Raw genomic sequence first — 21,258 nt, 5'->3', positions numbered from 1 at the left:
CCGCATTACTACAAAGCCCGGATGGGTCTGACTTGCCCTGGGTTATGTTTGTGAGTGTGTGATGTTACGAAAGTGGAGGGAGAGGAAGGAAGTTCGGGCTCCTACTTCTGGAATGGGATTGGTGGAAAAGGGTATTGGGTCTGGGTCCTAAGATGCGGAAGGGTCGCGAGGAGCTGAGTTCCCGGATGCCTTGTAAGGACCCCACTGAGGGACCTAGAGTCAAGCGGAAACAGTATCAGTGATGTTTCCATGACTTTGAGACTAAACCGTGCTTGTCTGTCTGTGGCGGGCGCCTCTGGGGTCCTGCACTTGACTAGATGAAGCGTCCACACCTGACGCGGCCGCTAGCATTGTCAGTGCTCAGGCTTCACAGAGCCGACGCGGTGTCCCCGCGACCACCTCCGATCCGGCGGGGGCTCCTTCCACCACCGCGCAAGCCTGGATTTCTCCGTGAGGAATTGGGTCGAGGGAGGAGGGGGCTTGTGGGCAGGAACGGAGCCGAATTTGGGGAGGCGACAGGACCGGTTCCTTCCAATCCTTAAAGGCCTCCCGAAGGAGGGGGAATGTAGGGCTGACTAACTGAAGGCTGACGCCGCAGGGCTCTAACCCGCGGGCAGTCCCTCCGTTACGCGCGGGACGAGTGCGGCGTGCCGGGTGCTAGCGGCGCGGGGCGGGGCTGCGCGGGGCAGGCGCGGGGGCGGGACTCGGGGGCGGGACGCGCCGCTGGCCCTGACAGTCCGCGTCGCAGCGCGCCTGCTCTGGCTTTCTCCTCTCCTCGCGCGCCGGCCATGACGGGCTCACTGTTCAAGGGGAACTTTTGGGTAAGTCGGCGGGGTAAGCGACCCATCGCCGGGCTCGGGAACGGGGGCTCCGAGGGGAGACGTGGGCGCCTGCCCAGTGCTCCGGGGCAGAACGCGAGGGGAGGCACCGCCGCCGGCCCCTCTCTGCGCTTCCCCCAGCCCACCGCGCGCCCGCGGGTCCCCGGGATCCGGTTCCTAGGCTCCCCCTCGGCCGCCCGCGCCCCGGAACACTGCTGACGGGTGTAGCCTTAGAGTCGGGACATTACCCCCTCATCTCATGGGGAAACCGAGACCCAAAAGGAGGAGTCACCCGTCCGGGGAGAGTCGCCGGTGGCCCCTGAGGCTGCGCTGTGAGCGGATTTGGGGGGACGTGGGGCGCAGAACGTGGGGTGAACTTCGCCAGGCTGATCGGCTTTTCCAGGTCCGCGGAAACGTACACCCTGTCCGAGCCCCATTAGCTCCCGGCTCGCCCCGGCAGACAACCCTAGAGGTGTTATCTAGCAGAAGCTTTGCCGGGTTCTGCAGCTCCGCTTCCTGAGCCTCTCCCTGTCTTTGCCCCCGCCCAGGGGGAGGTTGGTGCGTGTGTGAGACCCTGCGAGGTGGTGGGGACATCTGAGCCCGAGGACGGGCCCAACCAGGAGGCAGCAGTTCTGCCTGCCCCTCTCCCTCTGTCCAGTCGTCTTCCCCCCGTCATCTGACTGCGCAGGTGCCCCTCAAGGGTCTGTACCCCCTCATTCGGAGGAACCGCCCTCATCCCTTTAAGGCAGGAGCAGAAAGTCAGCACGTCTCCAGACTAACCCACTGCTGCCAAGCCGCCCCAGCTCCTTACTTGAGACCCTGATTGTCCCCCATTCAGCCTCATAGCTGCTTAGCAGGTTCCTGGCCCCTATCTAGAGCTGCTGGGTAGAGAAACCTGGCCCTGTAACCTTCGGGACACAGTTTAGACCCTGCTTTGTGAAGTCCCTTTTCCTGGAGATTTTGAGGTTCTCCTGGGACACTGCCCACCTGTAGGGTGCAGCTCACCGCCCCCAACCCCCACCCCCCTCAGCTTCACAGAGAAGGTGAACAACCTCGCAGCTGTCCCCTTGAAGAGGCCTGGGAGTTCTTTGGGTAGAATAAAGGACTTCTGGGTCCCATGACAGGCATTGTGGGAAAAAGCAGGGTACAGAGACCTGCCTTTCTTCCCCTCAAAGTGTAACACTCTCCCGATTTGGATTCCTTTTATTTCCTTTTCTTCTCTGATTGCTGTGGCTAAAACTTCCAAAACTATGTTGAATAAGAGTGGTGAGAGTGGGTAACCTTGTCTTGTTCCTGATCAAGATGATGGTGGCCTCGTAGAATGAGTTTGGGAGTGTTCCTCCCTCTGCTATATTTTGGAAGAGTTTGAGAAGGATAGGTGTTAGCTCTTACAAAAAAACAAACAACCCAATCCAAAAATGGGCAGAAGACCTAAATAGACATTTCTCCAAAGAAGATATACAGACTGCCAACAAACACATGAAAGAATGCTCAACATCATTAATCATTAGAGAAATGCAAATCAAAACTACAATGAGATATCATCTCACACCAGTCAGAATGGCCATCATCAAAAAATCTAGAAACAATAAATGCTGGAGAGGGTGTGGAGAAACGGGAACACTCTTGCACTGCTAGTGGGAATGTGAATTGGTACAGCCACTATGGAGAACAGTATGGAGGTTCCTTAAAAAACTACAAACAGAACTACCATATGACCCAGCAATCCCACTACTGGGCATATACCCTGAGAAAACCATAATTCAAAAAGAGTCATGTACCAAAATGTTCATTGCAGCTCTATTTACAATAGCCCGGAGATGGAAACAACCTAAGTGTCCATCATCGGATGAATGGATAAAGAAGATGTGGCACATATATGCAATGGAATATTACTCAGCCGTAAAAAGAAACGAAATTGAGCTATTTGTAATGAGGTGGATAGACCTAGAGTCTGTCATACAGAGTGAAGTAAGTCAGAAAGAGAAAGACAAATACTGTATGCTAACACATATATATGGAATTTAAGAAAAAAGAAGTGTCATGAAGAACCTAGGGGTAAGACAGGAATAAAGACACAGACCTACTAGAGAATGGACATGAGGATATGGGGAGGGGGAAGGGTAAGCTGTGACAAAGTGAGAGAGAGGCATGGACATACATACACTACCAAACGTAAGGTAGATAGCTAGTGGGAAGCAGCCGCATAGCACAGGGAGATCAGCTCAGTGCTTTGTGACCGCCTGGAGGGGTGGGATAGGGAGGGTGGGAGGGAGGGAGATGCAAGAGGGAAGAGATATGGGAACATATGTATATGTAAAACTGATTCACTTTGTTATAAAGTAGAAACTAACTCACCATTGTAAAGCAATTATATTCCAATAAAGATGTAAGAAAAAATAAAAAATTGAAAATTAAAAAAAATAATAATGTAACATGCAGTTTTCAGATCTCTGCTCAGTGTCTTCTCTTCAGGGAAGCCTTTCCTGACTGCACCCAATAGCACATGTTCTGTTCCTTCATAGCATTTGTCAGTTTATGGTTTTGAGTTTGGGGCCTACAAGCATGTGAGCACCTTGTGGACAGCTATTGTGCTGGCTTTCAATGCCACTGCCCCTTGCACAGGCTGATGCCAGTAGGTTCTCAGCAAATAGTGGTTGAATGAGTACAGTGGATCTGTAAGGCTGACAGGGTATGTAGTGGGGTGAGAGCTGCGGCCTCCATCCTCAGAGGTCTCCCAGGCCATAGGAAGGCAGCCCCCCAGCTCCTCCCAGTGCAGACTTGCAGGAGTGGTTAGGGGAGGGGGGAGACGTGAGATCTGTGTTGGGAGTTAGAGGTAGGATGAAGGTCCAAGGCAGAGAAATTTCTGGGTTTTTACTTTCTTTTTTTCCCCTCTGAGCTTTTACTTTCAGAAGATATGCGATCCTGAGAGATAGTTTGCAAAGATATCTTCCATCTCTAATTTCCTATACTTTATGTCAAATAATAAAAACAGTAATAGCTAATATTACTGTGTATAGAGTCTGTGGCAAGCACTGTTCTAAACACTTTACACATACCACTCATTAAGTCTCACAACTACCCTTACTGAGTATCCCATTTTACAGATAAGGAAACTGAGAGGCAGACAGGTTAAGCAACATTCCCCAAGTTTGTAGAGCTATTAAATAGTGGAGCAGGACTCTGCATAGACCTGCTCTCCTTCAGCTCCAACCATGAGCTCCTGGGAGGTTTGCACTGGCTCCCACCATCCACTGAGCCCCCAGAACTGCGATGGTGCTTTGCATGTGGGCTTAGGAATCAGGGAGATGGGACAGTCAGCCTGGATTTGGGAGAAAAGGGGCAGAAGGGAAACTGTTGGAGACCTCAGGGGCTGCCTGCGATGCTCTCACACTCTCGGGTGGGGGTGGGGAGCAAGGCTGTTGTTATCACTGAGGAGATGGCAATAACTTTCATGCTTCAAGGACAAGAAGGTTGTGATTACATAAGGTAGAAAACTTTGGAAACAAGGTGGGTATCAGTTGAGTGAATTTAATAAATATTTAAGAAAATACCTTCTCTGTATAGAGGTGGCATTTGCAGCGGTTAAGACCATACTCTTGGATTGAAGGTAGATTCCTCATTAGGAAGCCGGCAGGGAGGGTGGGCTTTGGTCTTGAATGCGTGTCCTCAGGGATGTAGAGGGCAAAGGGGTCAGGGGATGGGAGAGTCTAGCAGGAGTGAAGAAAACTGGACCAGGGGTAGAAAGGGTCTGTTCCAGGATGGAAATCATAGGGAAGGGACAGGAGGAGACAGATGAGAGGAATGGCAGAGGGTAGAAGAAGTCAGAGCCACAGGACAGGGTCACCAATTGAAGCTGGGCAGTAGGAGAGAGGAAAGGAGAGCTTGAAGGAAGCTGTGTGTAAGGTGAACAGGAAAATGAGTTGCGGACCCCAGAAATAAGGAAGTCAGATGAGGAACTGGTTTGTGGGGAGGGAAGGAAGAGGAAGCAGAAGCGGTATTGACAATAGGCAGGCCAGGAGCATCCTGAACCCCCCCACCCGGCCCCCACCCTCCAGGACCATGCCAGGGTTGCTGGGTATGGGGAGGTCTTGGGGAAGGAACAGGGTGCCAGACAGCAAGGTTTGGGGGTATTTTAATATTTTAACAACCAGTACAAACACGTCAGTGAGTGTGCTCTGATGTCAACATTCTGGGTTTGAGGGGCTGGTGGAGATGGCCCCAGTACCCTGGAAAGGGTGTCCAAGCAAGAGAGTGCACGGAACAGCATAACGTGCAGAAGCAGAGACTATGAGGTGGCCTGGCCAGGTTTGAATCCCGGGTCTGCCCCTTGTAGCTGGGTGACCTTGGGCAGATTACTTCAACTCCCATACTCAGTTTTTCCATGTAGAAAAATGAGGACAATACCAATGTGTGCGCTCTAGGACTGTTGTGAGGATTAAAGCAGAGTTTAGTACGTGCCTGGCGCATAGTGAGCACTTGTGATTGTCAACTATTATCAGCACAGAGGTGACAAAGGAAATGGGTGACAGTTACTTGAGGAGAAAGAATCAAGAGATAAGAGGTCCCCAGAGAAGCACTCTTGGTGACTACCTGTATTTTGGCAGGAAGAGAGAGGGGTCAGAGAAAGAGAGGCAGAGATGTAGGGATTCAACCCTCACAGGAGCCATCACAGGGCCAGGAGAGGAATGTTCCATGAAAGTTGAGAGACCCATGGTTACGTAGATGTTCCTGAAAAGGTATAAGTAAGCGCATACTTTACAAATAATCTTATTCAAATGCCCCATGGAGAGTTTAGTTAAAGGAACCTTTAGGTGGATTTGTTTGAAAAGAGAATACTCAAGTGTTCTTTAAAACTGGGATCGTCCCCAACCAAGTTTGCCTGACTCGGACACAACGCCTGTGTGCTGTTTCCCTCCCAGCAGTCATGTGGCTAAGTGGTGCTGTTATTTATTCTGGTTAATGTTGGTGGTACCTTGTCGGAATAAGACGGGGACCATGGATGTGGTTTCCAGGGCTCCAGGGAAGGAGGCCGCAGAGGGAAAGTCCCAGCCTTTGGCCTGTGATCCATGTAGCCATGCACAGGTGACTGTAGAACCTGCTCCAGAAGAGCAAGATGTCCTGCCACAGGAGAGCCCCACATTCCTCACAAGGGTGTGAGGCCCAGCCTGACCCTTATATTTTGACCTGGTCTTCCTGATTCTTACGGCTCTTGGCCCAGACCAGCTTCCTACTGTCTGTCCTGCACTCTTCCCACCCCAACACCTGCAGTGGGTGTGGCCTCTCTGCTCTGCCTGGTGAGTGACCAGGGGAAGGAGCTTGCTCATTGCCCCTGGCCACCCAGGGCTGTCCCTCTGCTTCAAACCTCTGGCCACTTTGGAATCTGGTCATTCTGGGTATAACCAGAGCTTGAGCTGGTACTGTATCTGGCTTTGCTCCTTGACTTTTCTCTATGCAGTATGGGAGGGTGCTTTTTTTCTTAAATAAACAAAGAAGAAAACAGGTTATCACACCATGTGGTTTTTTTTTTTTTTTTTTGGCTGTACGCGGGCCTCTCACTGCTGTGGCCTCTCCTGTCGTGGAGCACAGGCTCCAGACGCACAGGCTCAGAGGCCATGGCTCACGGGCCCAGCTGCTCCGCGGCATGTGGGATCTTCCCAGACTGGGACACGAACCTGTGTCCCCTGCATCGGCAGGCGGACTCTCAACCACTGCGCCACCAGGGAAGCCCCCCATGTGCTTTTCTTTTTTTTCCCATGTGCTATTTCATACAATGTATAGGCTGTTGCTTTTCTTTTTTAATCCTCTCCCTTGGAAACCAGTCCCTAGAAACACACCAGGAGGGCTATTGTCCTGCCTGGTGGCAAAATGCAAGGCAAAGTCATTGACGATTGCCCCCTCCAGTTCATTCTTCCTAGAGCAGCCACTGGGGTCTATCTTTAAAATAATTATCAAAATCCTTTTTTCTTGTTTTAGCTTCTTTAAAATTTAATAAGAGGCATGGGGCCTACCTTCTAAGGAAAATACGAAATTCTTATTGAAATATATAAAACAAAATCTGAACAAGTAAAGAGGAAACAAAAGTTTGTTAACAAGCCTTAAAAAAATCTAGATGATGCAAGCACATTCTTTAAATATCCAAATATTTCCAAAAGACTTATAATGAAAAACAATATAAACATTATTTATGTTGTCACAGCATGTAAAGATTGCTTTATTTTGTTTGTTTGTTTTTTGGCCGCACGGCTTGTGGGATCTTAGTTCCCCCCACCAGGGATTGAACCCTGACCCACGGCAGTGAAAGCATGGAGTCCTAACCACTGGACCACCAGGGAATTCCCACAGCATGTAAAGATTGTTTAGTTTAAAGCTAAGTAGTATATTATGATTAGACCTCCATTCTTATCCTTCCTGGACTTTTTTTTTTTAATTTAATTTAATTTATTTTTTTATAGAGCGGGTTCTTATTAGTCATCAATTTTATACACATCAGTGTATACATGTCAATCCCAATCGCCCAATTCAGCACACCACCATCCCCACCCACCCGCAGCTTTCCCCACTTGGTGTCCATACGTTTGTTCTCTACATCTGTGTCTCAGCTTCTGCCCTGTAAACCGGTTCATCTGTACCATTGTTCTAGGTTCCACATACATGCATTAATATATGATATTTGTTTTTCTCTTTCTGACTTCCTTCACTGTCTATGACAGTCTCTAGATCCATCCATGTCTCAACAAATGACTCAATTTCATTCCTTTTTATGGCTGAGTAATATTCCATTGTATATATGTACCACAACTTCTTTATCCATTCATCTGTCGATGGGCATTAAGGTTGCTTCCATGACCTGGCTGTTGTAAATAGTGCTGCAATGAACATTGGGGTGCATGCGTCTTTTTATATTATGGTTTTCTCTGGGGATATGCCCAGTAGTGGGATTGCTGGATCATATGGTAATTCCATTTTTAGTTTTTAAGGAACCTCCATACTGCTCTCCATAGTGGCTGTATCAATTTATATTCCCACCAGCAGTGCAAGAGGGTTCCCTTTTCTCCACACCCTCTCCAGCATTTGTTGTTTATAGATTTTCTGATGATGCCCATTCTAACTGGTGTGAGGTGATACCTTATTGTAGGTTTGATTAGCGTTTCTCTAGTAATTAGTGATGTTGAGCAGCTTTTCATGTGCTTCTTGGCCATCTGTATGTCTTCTTTGGAGAAATGTCTATTTAGGTCTTCTGCCCATTTTTGCATTGGGTTGTTTGTTTCTTTAATATTGAGCTGCATGAGCTGTTTATATATTTTGGAGATTAATCCATTGTCCGTTGATTCGTTTGCAACTATTTTCTCCCATTCTGAGGGTTGTCTTTTCGTCTTGTTTATGGTTTCCTTTGCTGTGCAAAAGCTTTTAAGTTTCATTAGGTCCCATTTGTTTATTTTTGTTTTTATTTCCATTACTCTAGGAGGTGGATCATAAAAGATCTTGCTGTGATTATGTCAAAGAGTGTTCTTCCTATGTTTTCCTCTAAGAGTTTTATAGTGTCCAATCTTACATTTAGGTCTCGAATCCATTTTGAGTTTATTTTTGTGTATGGTGTTAGGGAGTGTTCTAATTTCATTCTTTTCCATGTAGCTGTCCAGTTTTCCTAGCACCACTTACTGAAGAGACTGTCTTTTCTCCATTGTATATCCTTGCCTCCTTTGTCATAGATTAGTTGACCATAGGTAAGTGGGTTTATCTCTGGGCTTTCTATCTTGTTCCATTGATCTATCCTTCTGTTTTTGTGCCAGTACCATATTGTCTTGATTACTGTAGCTTTGTAGTATAGTCTGGAGCCAGGGAGTCTGATTCCTCCAGCTCCGTTTTTTTCCCTCAAGACTGTTTTGGCTATTCGGGGTCTTTTGTGTCTCCATACAAATTTTAAGATTTTTTGTTCTACTTCCGTAAAAAATGCCATTGGTAATTTGATAGGGATTGCATTGAATCTGTAGATTGCTTTGGGTAGTATAGTCATTATCACAATATTGATTCTTCCAATCCAAGAACATGGTATATCTCTCCATCTGTTGGTATCATCTTTAATTTCGTTCATCAGTGTCTTATAGTTTTCTGCATACAGGTCTTTTGTTTCCCTAGGTAGGTTTATTCCTAGGTATTTTATTCTTTTTGTTGCAATGGTAAATGGGAGTGTTTCCTTAATTTCTCTGTCAGATTTTTCATCATTAGTGTATAGGAATGCAAGAGATTTCTGTGCATTAATTTTGTATCCTGCAACTTTACCAAATCATTGATTAGCTCTAGTAGTTTTCTGGTGGCATTTTTAGGATTCTCTATGTATAGTATCATGTCATCTGCAAACAGTGACAGTTTTACTTCTTCTTTTCCAATTTGTATTCCTTTTATGTCTTTTTCTTCTCTGATTGCCATGGCTAGGACTTCCAAAACTATGTTGAATACTAGTGGTGAGAGTGGACATCCTTGTCTTGTTCCTGATCTTAGAGGAAATGCTTTCAGTTTTTCACCATTGAGAATGATGTTTGCTGTGGGTTTGTCGTATATGGCCTTTATTATATTGAGGTAGGTTCCCTCTATGCCCACTTTCTGTAGAGCTTTTATCATAGATGGGTGTTGAATTTTGTCAACAGCTTTTTCTGCATCTATTGAGATGATCATATGGATTTTATTCTCCAATTTGTTAATATGGTATAGCACATTGATTGATTTGCACATATTGAAGAATCCCTGGGATAAATCCCACTTGATCATGGTGTATGATCCTTTTAATGTGTTGTTGGATTCTGTTTGCTAGTATTTTGTTGAGGATTTTTGCATCTATATTCATCAGTGATATTGGTCTGTAATTTTCTTTTTTTGTAGTATCTTTGTCTGGTTTTGGTATCAGGGTGATGGTGGCCTCATACAATGAATTTGGGAGTGTTCCTTCCTCTGCAATTTTTTGGAAGAGTTTGAGAAGGATGGGTGTTAGCTCTTCTCTAAATGTTTGATAGAATTCACCTGTGAAGCCATGTGGTCATGGACTTTTGTTTGTTGGAAGATTTTTAATCACAGTTTCAATTTCCTTTTCTGTGATTGGTCTGTTCATATTTTCTATTTCTTCCTGGTTCAGTCTTGGAAGGTTATACCTTTCTTAAGAATTTGTCCATTTCTTCTGGGTTGTCCAATTTATTGCCATAGAGTTGCTTGTAGTAGTGTCATCGGATGCTTTGCATTTCTGCAGTGTCTGTTGTAACTTCTCCTTTTTCATTTCTAATTTTATTGATTTGAGTTCTCTCCCTCTTTTTCTTGATGAATCTGGTTAATGGTTTATCAATTTTGTTTATCTTCTCAAAGAACGAACTTTTATTTTTATTGATCTTTGCTATTGTTTTCTTTGTTTCTATTTCATTTATTTCTGCTCTGATCTTTATGATTTCTTTCCTTCTACTAACTTAGGGTTTTGTTTGTTCTTCTTTCTCTAGTCCCTTTAAGTGTAAGGTTAGATTGTTTATTTGAGATTTTTCTTGTTTCTTGAGGTAGGCTTGTATAGCTATAAACTTCCCTCTTAGAACTGCTTTTGCTGCATCCCATAGGTTTTGGATTATCGTGTTTTCATTGTCATTTGTCTCTACGTATTTTTTGATTTCCCCTTTGGTTTCTTCAGTGATCTCTTGGTTATTTAGTAACGTATTGTTTAGCCTCCATGTGTTTGTGTTTTTTACATTGTTTTCCTTGTAATTCATTTCTAATCTCATAGTGTTGTTGTCAGAAAAGATGCTTGATATGATTTCAATTTTCTTAAATTTACTGAGGCTTGATTTTTGACCCAAGATGTGATCTATCCTGGAGAATGTTCCATGTGCACTTGAGAAGAAAGTGTAATCTGCTGTTTTTGGATGGAATGTCTTATAAATATCAATTAAATCTATCTGGTCTGTTGTGTCATTTAAAGCTTCTGTTTCCTTATATATTTTCATTTTGGTTGATCTGTCCATTGGTGTAAGTGAGGTGTTAAAATCCCCCATTATTATTGTGTTACTGTCGATTTCCTCTTGTATAGTTGTTAGCAGTTGCCTTATGTATTGAAGTGTTCCTATTTTGGGTGCATATATATTTACAATTGTTATATCTTCTTCTTGAATTGATCCCTTGATCATTATGTAGTGTCCTTCCTTGTTTTGTTCTTTATTTTAAAGTCTATTTTATCTGATATGAGTATTACTACTCCAGCTTCCTTTTGATTTCCGTTTGCATGGAATATCTTTTTCCATCCCCTCACTTTCAGTCTGTATATGTCCCTAGGTCTGAAGTGGGTCTCTTGGAGACAGCATATGTATGGGTCTTGTTTCTGTATCTATTCAGCAAGCCTGTGTCTTCTGGTTGGAGCATTTAATCCATTCACGTTTAAGGTAATTATTGATATGTATGTGCCTATGACCATTTTCTTAATTGTTTTGGGTTTGTTTTTGTAGGTTCTTTTCTTCTCTTGTGTTTCCCACTTAGAGAAGTTCCTTTAGCATTTGTTGTAGAGCTGGTTTGGTGGTGCTGATTTATCTTAGCTTTTGCTTGTCTGTAAAGCTTTTGATTTCTCTATCGAATCTGAATGAGATCCTTGCCGGGTAGAGTAATCTTGGTTGTAGGTTCTTCCCTTTCATCACTTTAAGTATATCATGCCACTCCCTCTGGCTTATACAGTTTCTGCTGAGAAATCAGCTGTTAACCTTATGGGAGTTCCCTTGTATGTTATTTGTCATTTTTCCCTTGCTGCTTTCAATAATTTTTCTTTGTCTTTCATTTTTGCCAGTTTGATTAATATGTGTCTCGGCGTGTTTCTCCTTGGGTTTATCCTGTATGGGACTCGCTGTGCTTACTGGACCTGGGTGGCTATTTCGTTTCCCATGTTAGGGAAGTTTTCGACTATAATCTCTTCAAATATTTTCTCTGGTCCTTTCTCTCTCTCTTCTCCTTCTGGGACCCCTATAATGCAAATGTTGTTGCGTTCAGTGTTGTCCCAGAGGTCTCTTAGGCTGTCTTCATTTCTTTTCATTCTTTTTTCTTTATTCTGTTCCGTGGCAGTGAATTCCACAATTCTGTCTTCCAGGTCACTTGTCGGTTCTTCTGCCTCAGTTATTCTGCTATTGATTCCTTCTAGTGTAGTTTTCATTTCAGTTATTATATTGTTCATTTCTGTTTGTTCTTTCATTCTTCTAGGTCTTTGTTAAACATTTCTTGCATCTTCTCGATCTTTGCCTCCATTCTTTTTCCGAGGTCCTGGATCATCTTCACTATCATTATTCTGACTTCTTTTTCTGGAAGGTGCCTATCTCTGCTTCATTTAGTTGTTTTTCTGGGGTTTTATCTTGTTCCTTCATCTGCTACATATCCCTCTGCCTTTTCATCTTGTCTGTCTTTCTGTGAATGTGTTTTTTGTTCCACTGGCTGCAGGATTGTAGTTCTTCTTGCTTCTGCTGTCTGCTAGTGTTGGAGGGTCTCCTGCTGAGGCAGGGGATGGCTTTGGCTCACTGTGGGAACAAGGACACTGACAGCAGAAGTACTCTTCCTGGTCTTTCTAATTCCTGTTTTTGAGGGGACATTATTCATCTTTATCAGAGGCTTTTTTTTAATGCTCCACTATATCAGGTTTTTTTTTTTTCCCCACAAACAGTTTATTCAGATTGGACTTACACAGTGAATGTAGAATTCTGAGTTTGGTGTCTCAGATACCCATTATGGGAACACAGGCACAGATAAATACACATAGTTAAAGTTAATTCTAAAGTCAGAAAGACTTGGTTTGTACAAACTTGGTATAAGTGTAAATGGTTGCATGTTAATTTATGGATTTTTCTGGTAAAGGCAACTATAGGTGTCATCAGCCAGTGAAAGCAAAATATTGTTACTTCCAAATATGTACAATATCCAAAGTACCTCTATTTGTACAGCTAATAGGTAATTTTGAAATTAATATTTGTAATTCTCATTTACTATCTCCTAAATGTAATCAGATTGTCCATTTTGGTACATGTTTTGTTACAGCATCAATATCATCTAAGTTTCAGTGTTAATGAAAAGGTCATCTGAGTAAGACGTGGCTAACATTTTTCTTTCCTCGCCTATGCTAGAAATCTCCAGCTTTGACAAAAAAGGAGCTTTAAGTAAGAGTAGGAACTGTTGGTTAGCTTCATAGAATGATAGCCATTGTAATTTTTAAAAATATAGAACTATTAGAATTTTCCATCTAGATAAATGAGAATAATTAAGATATGGTTGCCAGGAATTTTAAAACTCTTATATGTTGTGAAAATCCATGAAGACTGCAGAGCTATGTGATCTCACTCCAGAAAAGGCAGGCAGCAGGAAACCAGATACTTTGGACACCACTGTTCAAATAGTTGCTGTGGGTCTCACAGCCTCCAACAAGGGCTTCGGAACCTCCCTCAGAATCAGGGGCTTCTTGCTTCTCAAACAGCATGCGTGTGAGGAAAGTAGGCAGAGTAGGCTTTTTAAAGACACAGTAGACTGTTGGCTTGTTTGTTTAAACTTGCTTTCTGGGATTAGCTGTATTACTTTTGTGAGTTTTGGGCTGAAGGTTAGACAAAGGTTAAGCAGCGGATTTTAACACGTGTGATAGGGGTTTGTTCTTCATGAGAAGGGGAAAGCTTTTCCCCGGTCGACCCTAATGCTCTTGCCTTAAATGCTTTACACTATCTGTATGTGTAAGGAGGCTCAGGGCAGCACAGAGCAACTTAAACCCCAGTGCATGAACCCGTAACATTCATGAGAATCTATCTTTGGGAACTGTTACATAGCCTCCCAGCTTACCGGTCAGATATGGCTGTTGCATTAGCACTAACCAAGTCACACTGGACTGCATTAGGGGATTAGAAACCAAGTGAAGACTTTCTTTTTTAACAGAAATGATCACAGCTAAATATTTGTGAAAGTAAAGCAAAAGAGTATTCTTAGGTGTTTAAATGCTATATTTCCTTACTGTTTTTTCTTCTTTTTTTAAAGGCTGCAATGATCTTAAATATTTTTTCATAGATCACTGTTCATTCTTTAAACATATTACTGTTTGTTTATAGGGGTAGTTTCCAGTTTCAAGTGCTTTTGTAAATCCCCAAGAATGGTAGTAAGTGCCACATACCTCAGTGACATCACTGTTTTTACAACTATATTTTAGGAGAGGGAGATACACACACACAGAATAAAAAATAAGAAAAGTTGTAGTGACAGAGGATGGCTGACCCTTGCCTCACACCCTCAGCATTCACTCTGTGAGGTGCAGCCACACAAGACTACTTGCTGCACCCCAGGGGGATTGAGGGTCAGGGAGGTTGGTGGGAGGTGTTGCTTGGCTCCCTTCCCAAGCCTTTGCACTGACCTCTACTCCAGCCTCCAGGTCTTGGGGAGGAGACTTTCTCTGCAAGTCTGTTGCACATTTCTAACAATATACTTATCACTCTATGTTTAACCATCTTTCCTTGTTTGCCTTCCTTGGTGGACTACGGTCAACTTCTCTCTTATTTACCTCTGTGTCCCTAGAGCTTGACACAGTTCCGAGAACAGAGTATGTGCTCAATAAATGTTTAACAAGTGAATAAATGAACACTGAAGTCTCAGCTACTTGATGTTTAAAGAGTCACCACCCCACCCTCCACCCCCTGTACAATACATAATATTCAGGGGCCAAGCAACTGAATTCCACATATTTAATTTTTGTTGCCTTTTTTAGTCTGCTACCACATTTTTTAAAAGTTGTGATAAAATACACATAACATAAAATTTACCACCTTAGCCTTTTTTGAGTGTACAGTTCAGTGGTATTAAATACATTCCCATTCTTGTGCAACCATTACCACCATCCATCCCCTAAACTCTTTTCATCTTGTAAAACTGAAAGTCTATACCCATTAAACAGTAACTCCCCATTTTCCCTTCCCCCAGCCCCTGGTAACCACCATTACATTTCTGTCTCTGTGATTTTGACTACTCTGAGTACCTCATGTGAGTGGAATCATAGAGTTTTTGTCTTTTTATGACTGGCTTATTTCGCTTAGTGTAATGTCCTCAAGGTTCACCTGTGTTGCAGCATATGTCAGAATTTCCTTACTTTTTTTTTTTTTGCTGTACACGGGCCTCTCACTGTTGTGGCCTCTCCCGTTGCGGAGCACAGGCTCCGGACGCGCAGGCTCAGCGGCCATGGCTCACGGGCCTAGCTGCTCCGCGGCATGTGGGATCTTCCCGGACCGGGGCACGAACCCGTGTCCCCTGCATCGGCAGGTGGACTCTCAACCACTGTACCACCAGGGAAGCCCAGAATTTCCTTACTTTTTAAGTTGAATATTATTCCATTGTATGTATATACCACATTTTGCTTATCCGTTCATCCATCAATAGACATTTGAATTGCTTCCATGTTTTAGTTATTGTGAATAATACTGCAATGAACGTGGGTATACAAATATTTCTTCAAGACCCTGCTTTCAATTCTTTTGGTATATACCCAGAAGTATAATTGCTGGATCATATAATAATGCTATTTTTAATTTTTTGAGGAACTGCCACATGTTTCCCACAGCAGCTGTATGGTTTCACATTCTCACCAACAGTGCAGAGGATTCCTGTTTCTTCACATCCTCACCAACACCTCTTACTTTCTTTTCCGTTTGTTTGCTTTTGTTTTCCTCTCCATTCAGACCTCCACTTACCTTCCACATTCTTCCCCTGTTTTTCTTTTGTTCTTTTTTTGCGGTATGCGGGCCTCTCACTGTTGTGGCCTCTCCTGTTGCGGAGCACAGGCTCCGGACGCGCAGGCCCAGCGGCCATGGCTCACGGGCCCAGCCGCTCCGCGGCTTGTGGGATCTTCCCAGACCGGGGCACGAACCCGTGTCCCCTGCATCGGCAGGCAGACTCCCAACCACTGCGCCACCAGGGAAGCCCTCTTCCTCTGTTTTGATGATCTTGCCTCCTACTCCATTAAGAAATCAGACACCGGCTGGTAAAAGCTCACTTACCTTCTATATAAAATTAGGTTCAACCATGAGTAACAGAAAAACCCAAAACAACAGTGGCCTCTACAAAGACAATGTTTATCTCGCACACGAAATCCCCAGCCATTCATTCCAGGGCTGGCACGGCCACCCACAGTGTCAGAGCCCACACGTCTGTCTGGCTCCTTGAGCGGTACCTGGGTTAATGCCTAGTACATAATGAGTTCACAGTAATAGTTGTTGAATGACTGAAAATAGGGTTTATTAACAGACATTAAAAACGTTTAAAAACTTTTGATATATAGAACCAACCTGACTTCCTAAAGGGCAGACACATTCTCAGTGTCCCCAGTAATATGTGAAGATAATCAGTTTTACTACATCAGCCATGGCCAGTGTGGTTTTTTCCCTGCCCGTTTAATAAGCAAAAACAGATGCCTTATTAAACTTTCATTTCTGTTTTTATCAACAGGGAGAGTGAACATTGTTTATTTTCTTGTTGTATTTCCCCTTCTACAAATGGTTTTATTTCCTTCCTCATGCTTTACTCATAAATCTACATAAGTTTTTTTTAATGATAAAGATATTCTTTGTCATTTGCTACAAATATTTGTATGTATATTCTTGTATATATGAGTATGTGTATACGCAGTTGTGTGTGTAATTCACACGTTCTAGCCTCCAGTAACTAGCATGCAGTAGTGAAGGGCGTTCCTCATGCACTCAAGCTTTTGCCGTGGACATTCCTGGGTTGGAATCCTGGCTCTGCTCCTTTAAAGCTGAGGGACGTACCCTTGTTCAAATTACTCAACCTTCCTAAGCTTAGTATCCTCATCTGTAAAATGATCATTGTACTTAAATATGTATATGTATTTTGAAAACACTTTATACAGTGAAGTTCGTGGAGCTAATCTTTTGTAATTTTATCTATTGCACGTCAAGGTTTAAAAACTCCTCTGCATGCTGAAAGCTTGATAAACATTCAATTATTTTTTTTGATATTTTTTTAATGGTAGAGTTTTACTCAGTATTTAATTGTCTTTCTGTATGAACCCTTAGGTGTTAGAACATTGGCAGAAGCCAGAGATGTGTGTGGACTTGTAAAGTCAGGAGAAGATTGATCCCTGCCCTCGGGGGGCCTACACTTTTGTTAAGGGGCAAACACACTGATTGGAAACAGGTTCATCTATTTTCCTCATGCTGCAATGAGTGGGTTAGCAGGGCAGGATTATGGGGCAGGCTCAGTTGGGGTACCAGTCCCTAAAAAGTGGTGAGATGGTACCGGGTACGTGATAAGATGGGGAAATCTGTGGTTCTAGATCACCTCAAGGGAGGCTATGGCATGGCACAGGGCTAGAAGAAGTACTTGAATAAGCTGCTTAGGGTAGGTGGACTGAGACTCCACCTGTACCTGAAGATCTTGCTTGAGTGAAAACAGTTGATAGTCTGGCCACCTTCTGAGGGGCCGGAGCCTAGTTTATTTTCAGGCTTAGTTTTGCTGCGTGATGGATGCCAGCTGAAATGCTGAGAAAATAGTCACCACCATCTTTCCTCTCCACTCTTGCCCTGCACTGCTGAGTCTCCACTCCTGTTTGAACACTACTTTTTCTATTTAAAGAATAGCTGCTTAAAGTGATGGGTTCATAAATGGCCACAAATACAGTTCCTTCACTGCTCAAGGCCTTGGTTGCCCCACCTCTTAGAAGCTCCTCTGAGGCTACACCCTGTTGTCAAACACAGACATGGCTTTCTTGATCCTGAGAGTCAGGTCCTGAACTAAGGGTACAGAAAGACCTAAGCTCTCAGGCATTTGACAGCTTCTCTACTGATGGCCAGATCTGGACAGTTGACCAGTTCTGTGGGCTATCTGCCCCAGCTCAGGCTTCCTCATCCACCTGTCCTATGTTAGCACCTACCTGTTTAATCAGGATTCCCACATAATTCCTGCTCAGAAGAGTGGTCAGCTTTGATTCTGACCAGCCATGGCTCAGGGCTACTTCCTGGCCGGCAGGCCTCTCCCTGGAAGACCTAGGCTGTTGTTGCCCTTTCCTGGGGAGTCTGTGTATGAGGGACCCGCATGTTCCTCCTGGGCATCCTCAGCTCTCAGGGAGGAGACATGCTGCAGGTCCAGGCACCTGCCTGTGAGCCACACAGCCCCTTCTGCAGAAACTAAACAAAAGGTCCCAGAGCCCAAAGGCTCAGCAAGCTACGAGCCTGTCTGCTCTCTGAGGGCAAATAAATGAGTCCTGTGTGTGTGTGTGTGGGGGGGGGGCAGTTGCTGAAGGCGAAGCTGGAAGCCTGGAAAGGCAGGGGCCCCGAGAGAGGCTGAGTGAACAAGACTTCAGCTATTCAGATGGAATTGTTGTTGTTGTTTTAATTTATTTATTCATTTATTTAATTTTTGGCTGTTTTGGGTCTTTCCTGCTGCACGCGGGTTTTCTCTAGTTACTGAGGGCGGGGGTAGTCTTTGTTGCTGTGTGTGGGCTTCTCTTTGCTGTGGCTTCTCTTGTTGCAGAGCAAGGGCTCTAGGCGCGTGGGCTTCAGTAGTTGTGGCTCGCGGGGTCTAGAGCGCAGGCTCAGTAGTTGTGGCGCACGGGCTTAGTTGCTCCGCGGAATGTGGGATCTTCCCGGACCAGGGCTCAAACCCGTGTCCCCTGCATTAGCAGGCGGATTCATAACCACTGTGCCACCAGGGAAGCCCTGGAATTGTTATTGATTCGGAGAGAACAGGAAGTAGGGAGGGAGAGGCTGGCAGTCAAGGGTAGCCACATCCCTCCCGGCTGGGGCTACATATCATTTGGGGTCTGTACCCCACTCTGCCTCAGACTAAATGGGTTGCTGGAAGCCACCCACTAACCACTCTGGGCTTGAGCTTCCTATTGTGCAATGATGATAATACTATCTGGCCAGCCCAATCCTAGGGCCATTGTGTCTCAGATGGAAGAGGTGGAATTGTCAGTAATGTATTAGTATGGCAATATTGTAGTGTTTTTTGCAGTTAAATTAATATTTTAAATTGAGATCATTAATGAAAATGATGAGTGGAGATCACTTTAAAAAGTTTAAGGAATTGTTAGAACAAGTGAAATATAGTTCCTAATCCCTAAAAATTATGATTTAAAACAAGCAGCAAGAAAGGTATTTATAATACATTAAGTTAAAAAAGTTACTAATTTGTAAAATAAGACCTCATTTTTATTTAAAAAATATGAAAACATAGTCATGTGTCATTAGGAAAATATCTGGGAGTTGTACAGCAAAATGTTAACTGTTGTTTTCTCTGGGATTTCATGTGACATGAAAAATATAATTATTTTCAAAAGTTTATCTGTACTTTTCCATTTTTATACAATAAGTGTAACTTTTAAAATAAAGAATTAAAAGGTTTTTAACAAGAAAAAAATTGTTAAAAGAAGAAGTACACCTGTTTAGGCCGTAGAATAAAAGTATCAAACCCAGAGGGACACGGACCAGCCTGCAGGGAAGGGGCCTCATTACCTGCCTGTGCCAAGGCCAAGGCTTTCCCCTTAGAGGGGAAGGGGGCCCCACCTGACTGGGGGCCTCAGGTCCAGGGGAGACCCCCTCCTGCTCCCACACACACTGGTGAAAGGATAAGACCCTCACCATCACCTCTCCTTGCCATCTGCCCTGTAAGCAGAGAACCAGTTGGCAGATACAATGAGTCATTTGTTTTTAATTTCTGTTGGTATTTTTTTTTTTTTTTTTTTTTTGTGGTACGCGGGCCTCTCACTGTTGTGGCCTCTCCCGTTGCGGAGCACAGGCTCCGGATGCGCAGGCTTAGTGGCCATGGCTCGCGGGTCCAGCCGCTCCGCGGCATGTGGGATCTTCCTGGACCGGGGCACGAACCCATGTCCCCTGCATCGGCAGGCGGTCTCTCAACCACTGCGCCACCAGGGAAGCCCTCTATTGGTATTTTTTAAAATTAAAAAAAAATTTTTTTTGCCTTGCCGCATGGCATGTGGGATCTTAGTTCCCCAACCAGGAATCAAACCCACACCCCCTGCGTTGGAAGCATGGAGTCCTAACAACTGGACCACCAGGAAAGTCCCTATTGGTATTCTTAAAAGTAGACATGTGACACATGCTCATTGTAAAATAGCAAAACAATACAGGTGCATATATAGTAAAAAAAAAAAAAAAAAAGAAAAGAAAACTTAAAACATCAGAGTCCTTCCCTCAGCGCCTCAAATCCCAACCTCCAGGGGTAAGTTATAGAGTAAGTTTCTGGAGGTTTTTGCAGTAGACATATGCTTGTATAGCTTGTCCACATAGCTGTTGAAGAAGCATATTTATGATCCTTGTAAGGAACAGCAGATTATAAAGCTGCTCCTCCCCTCAACTCAGCATTTTTGTGTTTTTTAAAAGCATGTAAATGGAAGTCATCTCTGGTTTTCAAGATTATGGGTGATTTTGATGTTCTTTTTTCCTAGTGTGTTCACTGTAGGATAATCAGATATTCTGTAAATTTACAACAGTTTTAAGTCTCCCCACCCAAGAAATGTAGTGGCTGAGTTCTTTGCACCTTAATGTGACTGAAGGAGGTCCTGGTTGGACAGAGGCATCCCTGCTGGTGGGAGGAAGGCAGGACCAGGATTAGAGTGAGGCACTTGCCTTGGGCATAACATTTAAGGGGATGCCAAAAAGCCCTAAACCCTCAGGAATCAAGATAAATAATACTTTAAAGCAGTATTTTTAAAAATCAAAATTAATGCAAAAAACCCCACAATGAACAAAATTTTAAAGAAAATCTTGTATTTGCGTGGTCCTGTCATTATTTGCCTCACCCTAGTTGGAATGGGTCCTCCCTGGTAGAAGGGATCCTTTGGAAATGGTAAGCACTTTGGGAAAGGGCAGTTCACAGCAGAAGGGAGGCCCTGGCTCGGGGTGGGCTGGGAGTGATGGGAGAGGGAAGCTGGGAGAACATACGTGGGGCTCCATGGGAATTCCCTGACCAGCTACAAGCTTCATGTTGGTGAGGAGATAGAAAGTGGACCCAGCACAGCCTCGGGATTCTCTGTTCTCTCAGCTCCCTCATGGCTGCTGGAGCTGTGGGTTCACAGAAGGTCTCCTGAGCGTGGAGCACATCTCTGCTGCAGAGAGAGAAGGAGGAGGGGAAGGTGTGGGAGAGGGGGCTCCTGCAGAAGCCAGGCTTGGGAGGAAGCCCACCTAAGGCTCAGTTAGGTACTTATCCAACAAGAAAGATGTAGCCAAAAAAGATCAGGTTTTCCCTTGCAGTAGAAACTTGTTTATCTGTGTGCTTTCTCCACCTTTTGGCCTTGTACTGTATTAATAGTGATCTTTCCAATTCATAAGTGAAGATCTAAAAGTGAAAATATTGTAAAAATATGGAAAATGTTCAACCTCACTAATAATAAAATATCCAAATTAAAACAGTACTGAGATTACATTTTTCACCTGTCACATTT

General features: G+C 44.1%; 1 protein-coding gene across 1 annotated transcript in view; it reads left to right on the top strand.

Moving 5' to 3' along the window:
• The first annotated feature begins 737 nt into the window (after positions 1-737).
• Positions 738-21,258, top strand: part of PSTPIP2 (proline-serine-threonine phosphatase interacting protein 2) — an 80,982-nt gene continuing 60,461 nt past the window's right edge. Inside the window, exon 1 of the mRNA XM_060028987.1 lies at positions 738-821. Within this exon, the coding sequence (XP_059884970.1) occupies positions 789-821 (33 nt within the window). The 5' untranslated portion in view covers positions 738-788. The remainder of the gene's footprint in view (positions 822-21,258) is intronic.

Source organism: Delphinus delphis, chromosome 13 (genome assembly GCF_949987515.2).
Source record: "Delphinus delphis chromosome 13, mDelDel1.2, whole genome shotgun sequence".
NCBI classification, from domain to species: Eukaryota; Metazoa; Chordata; class Mammalia; order Artiodactyla; family Delphinidae; genus Delphinus; species Delphinus delphis.
This window is presented reverse-complemented; position numbering and strand designations above follow the sequence as displayed.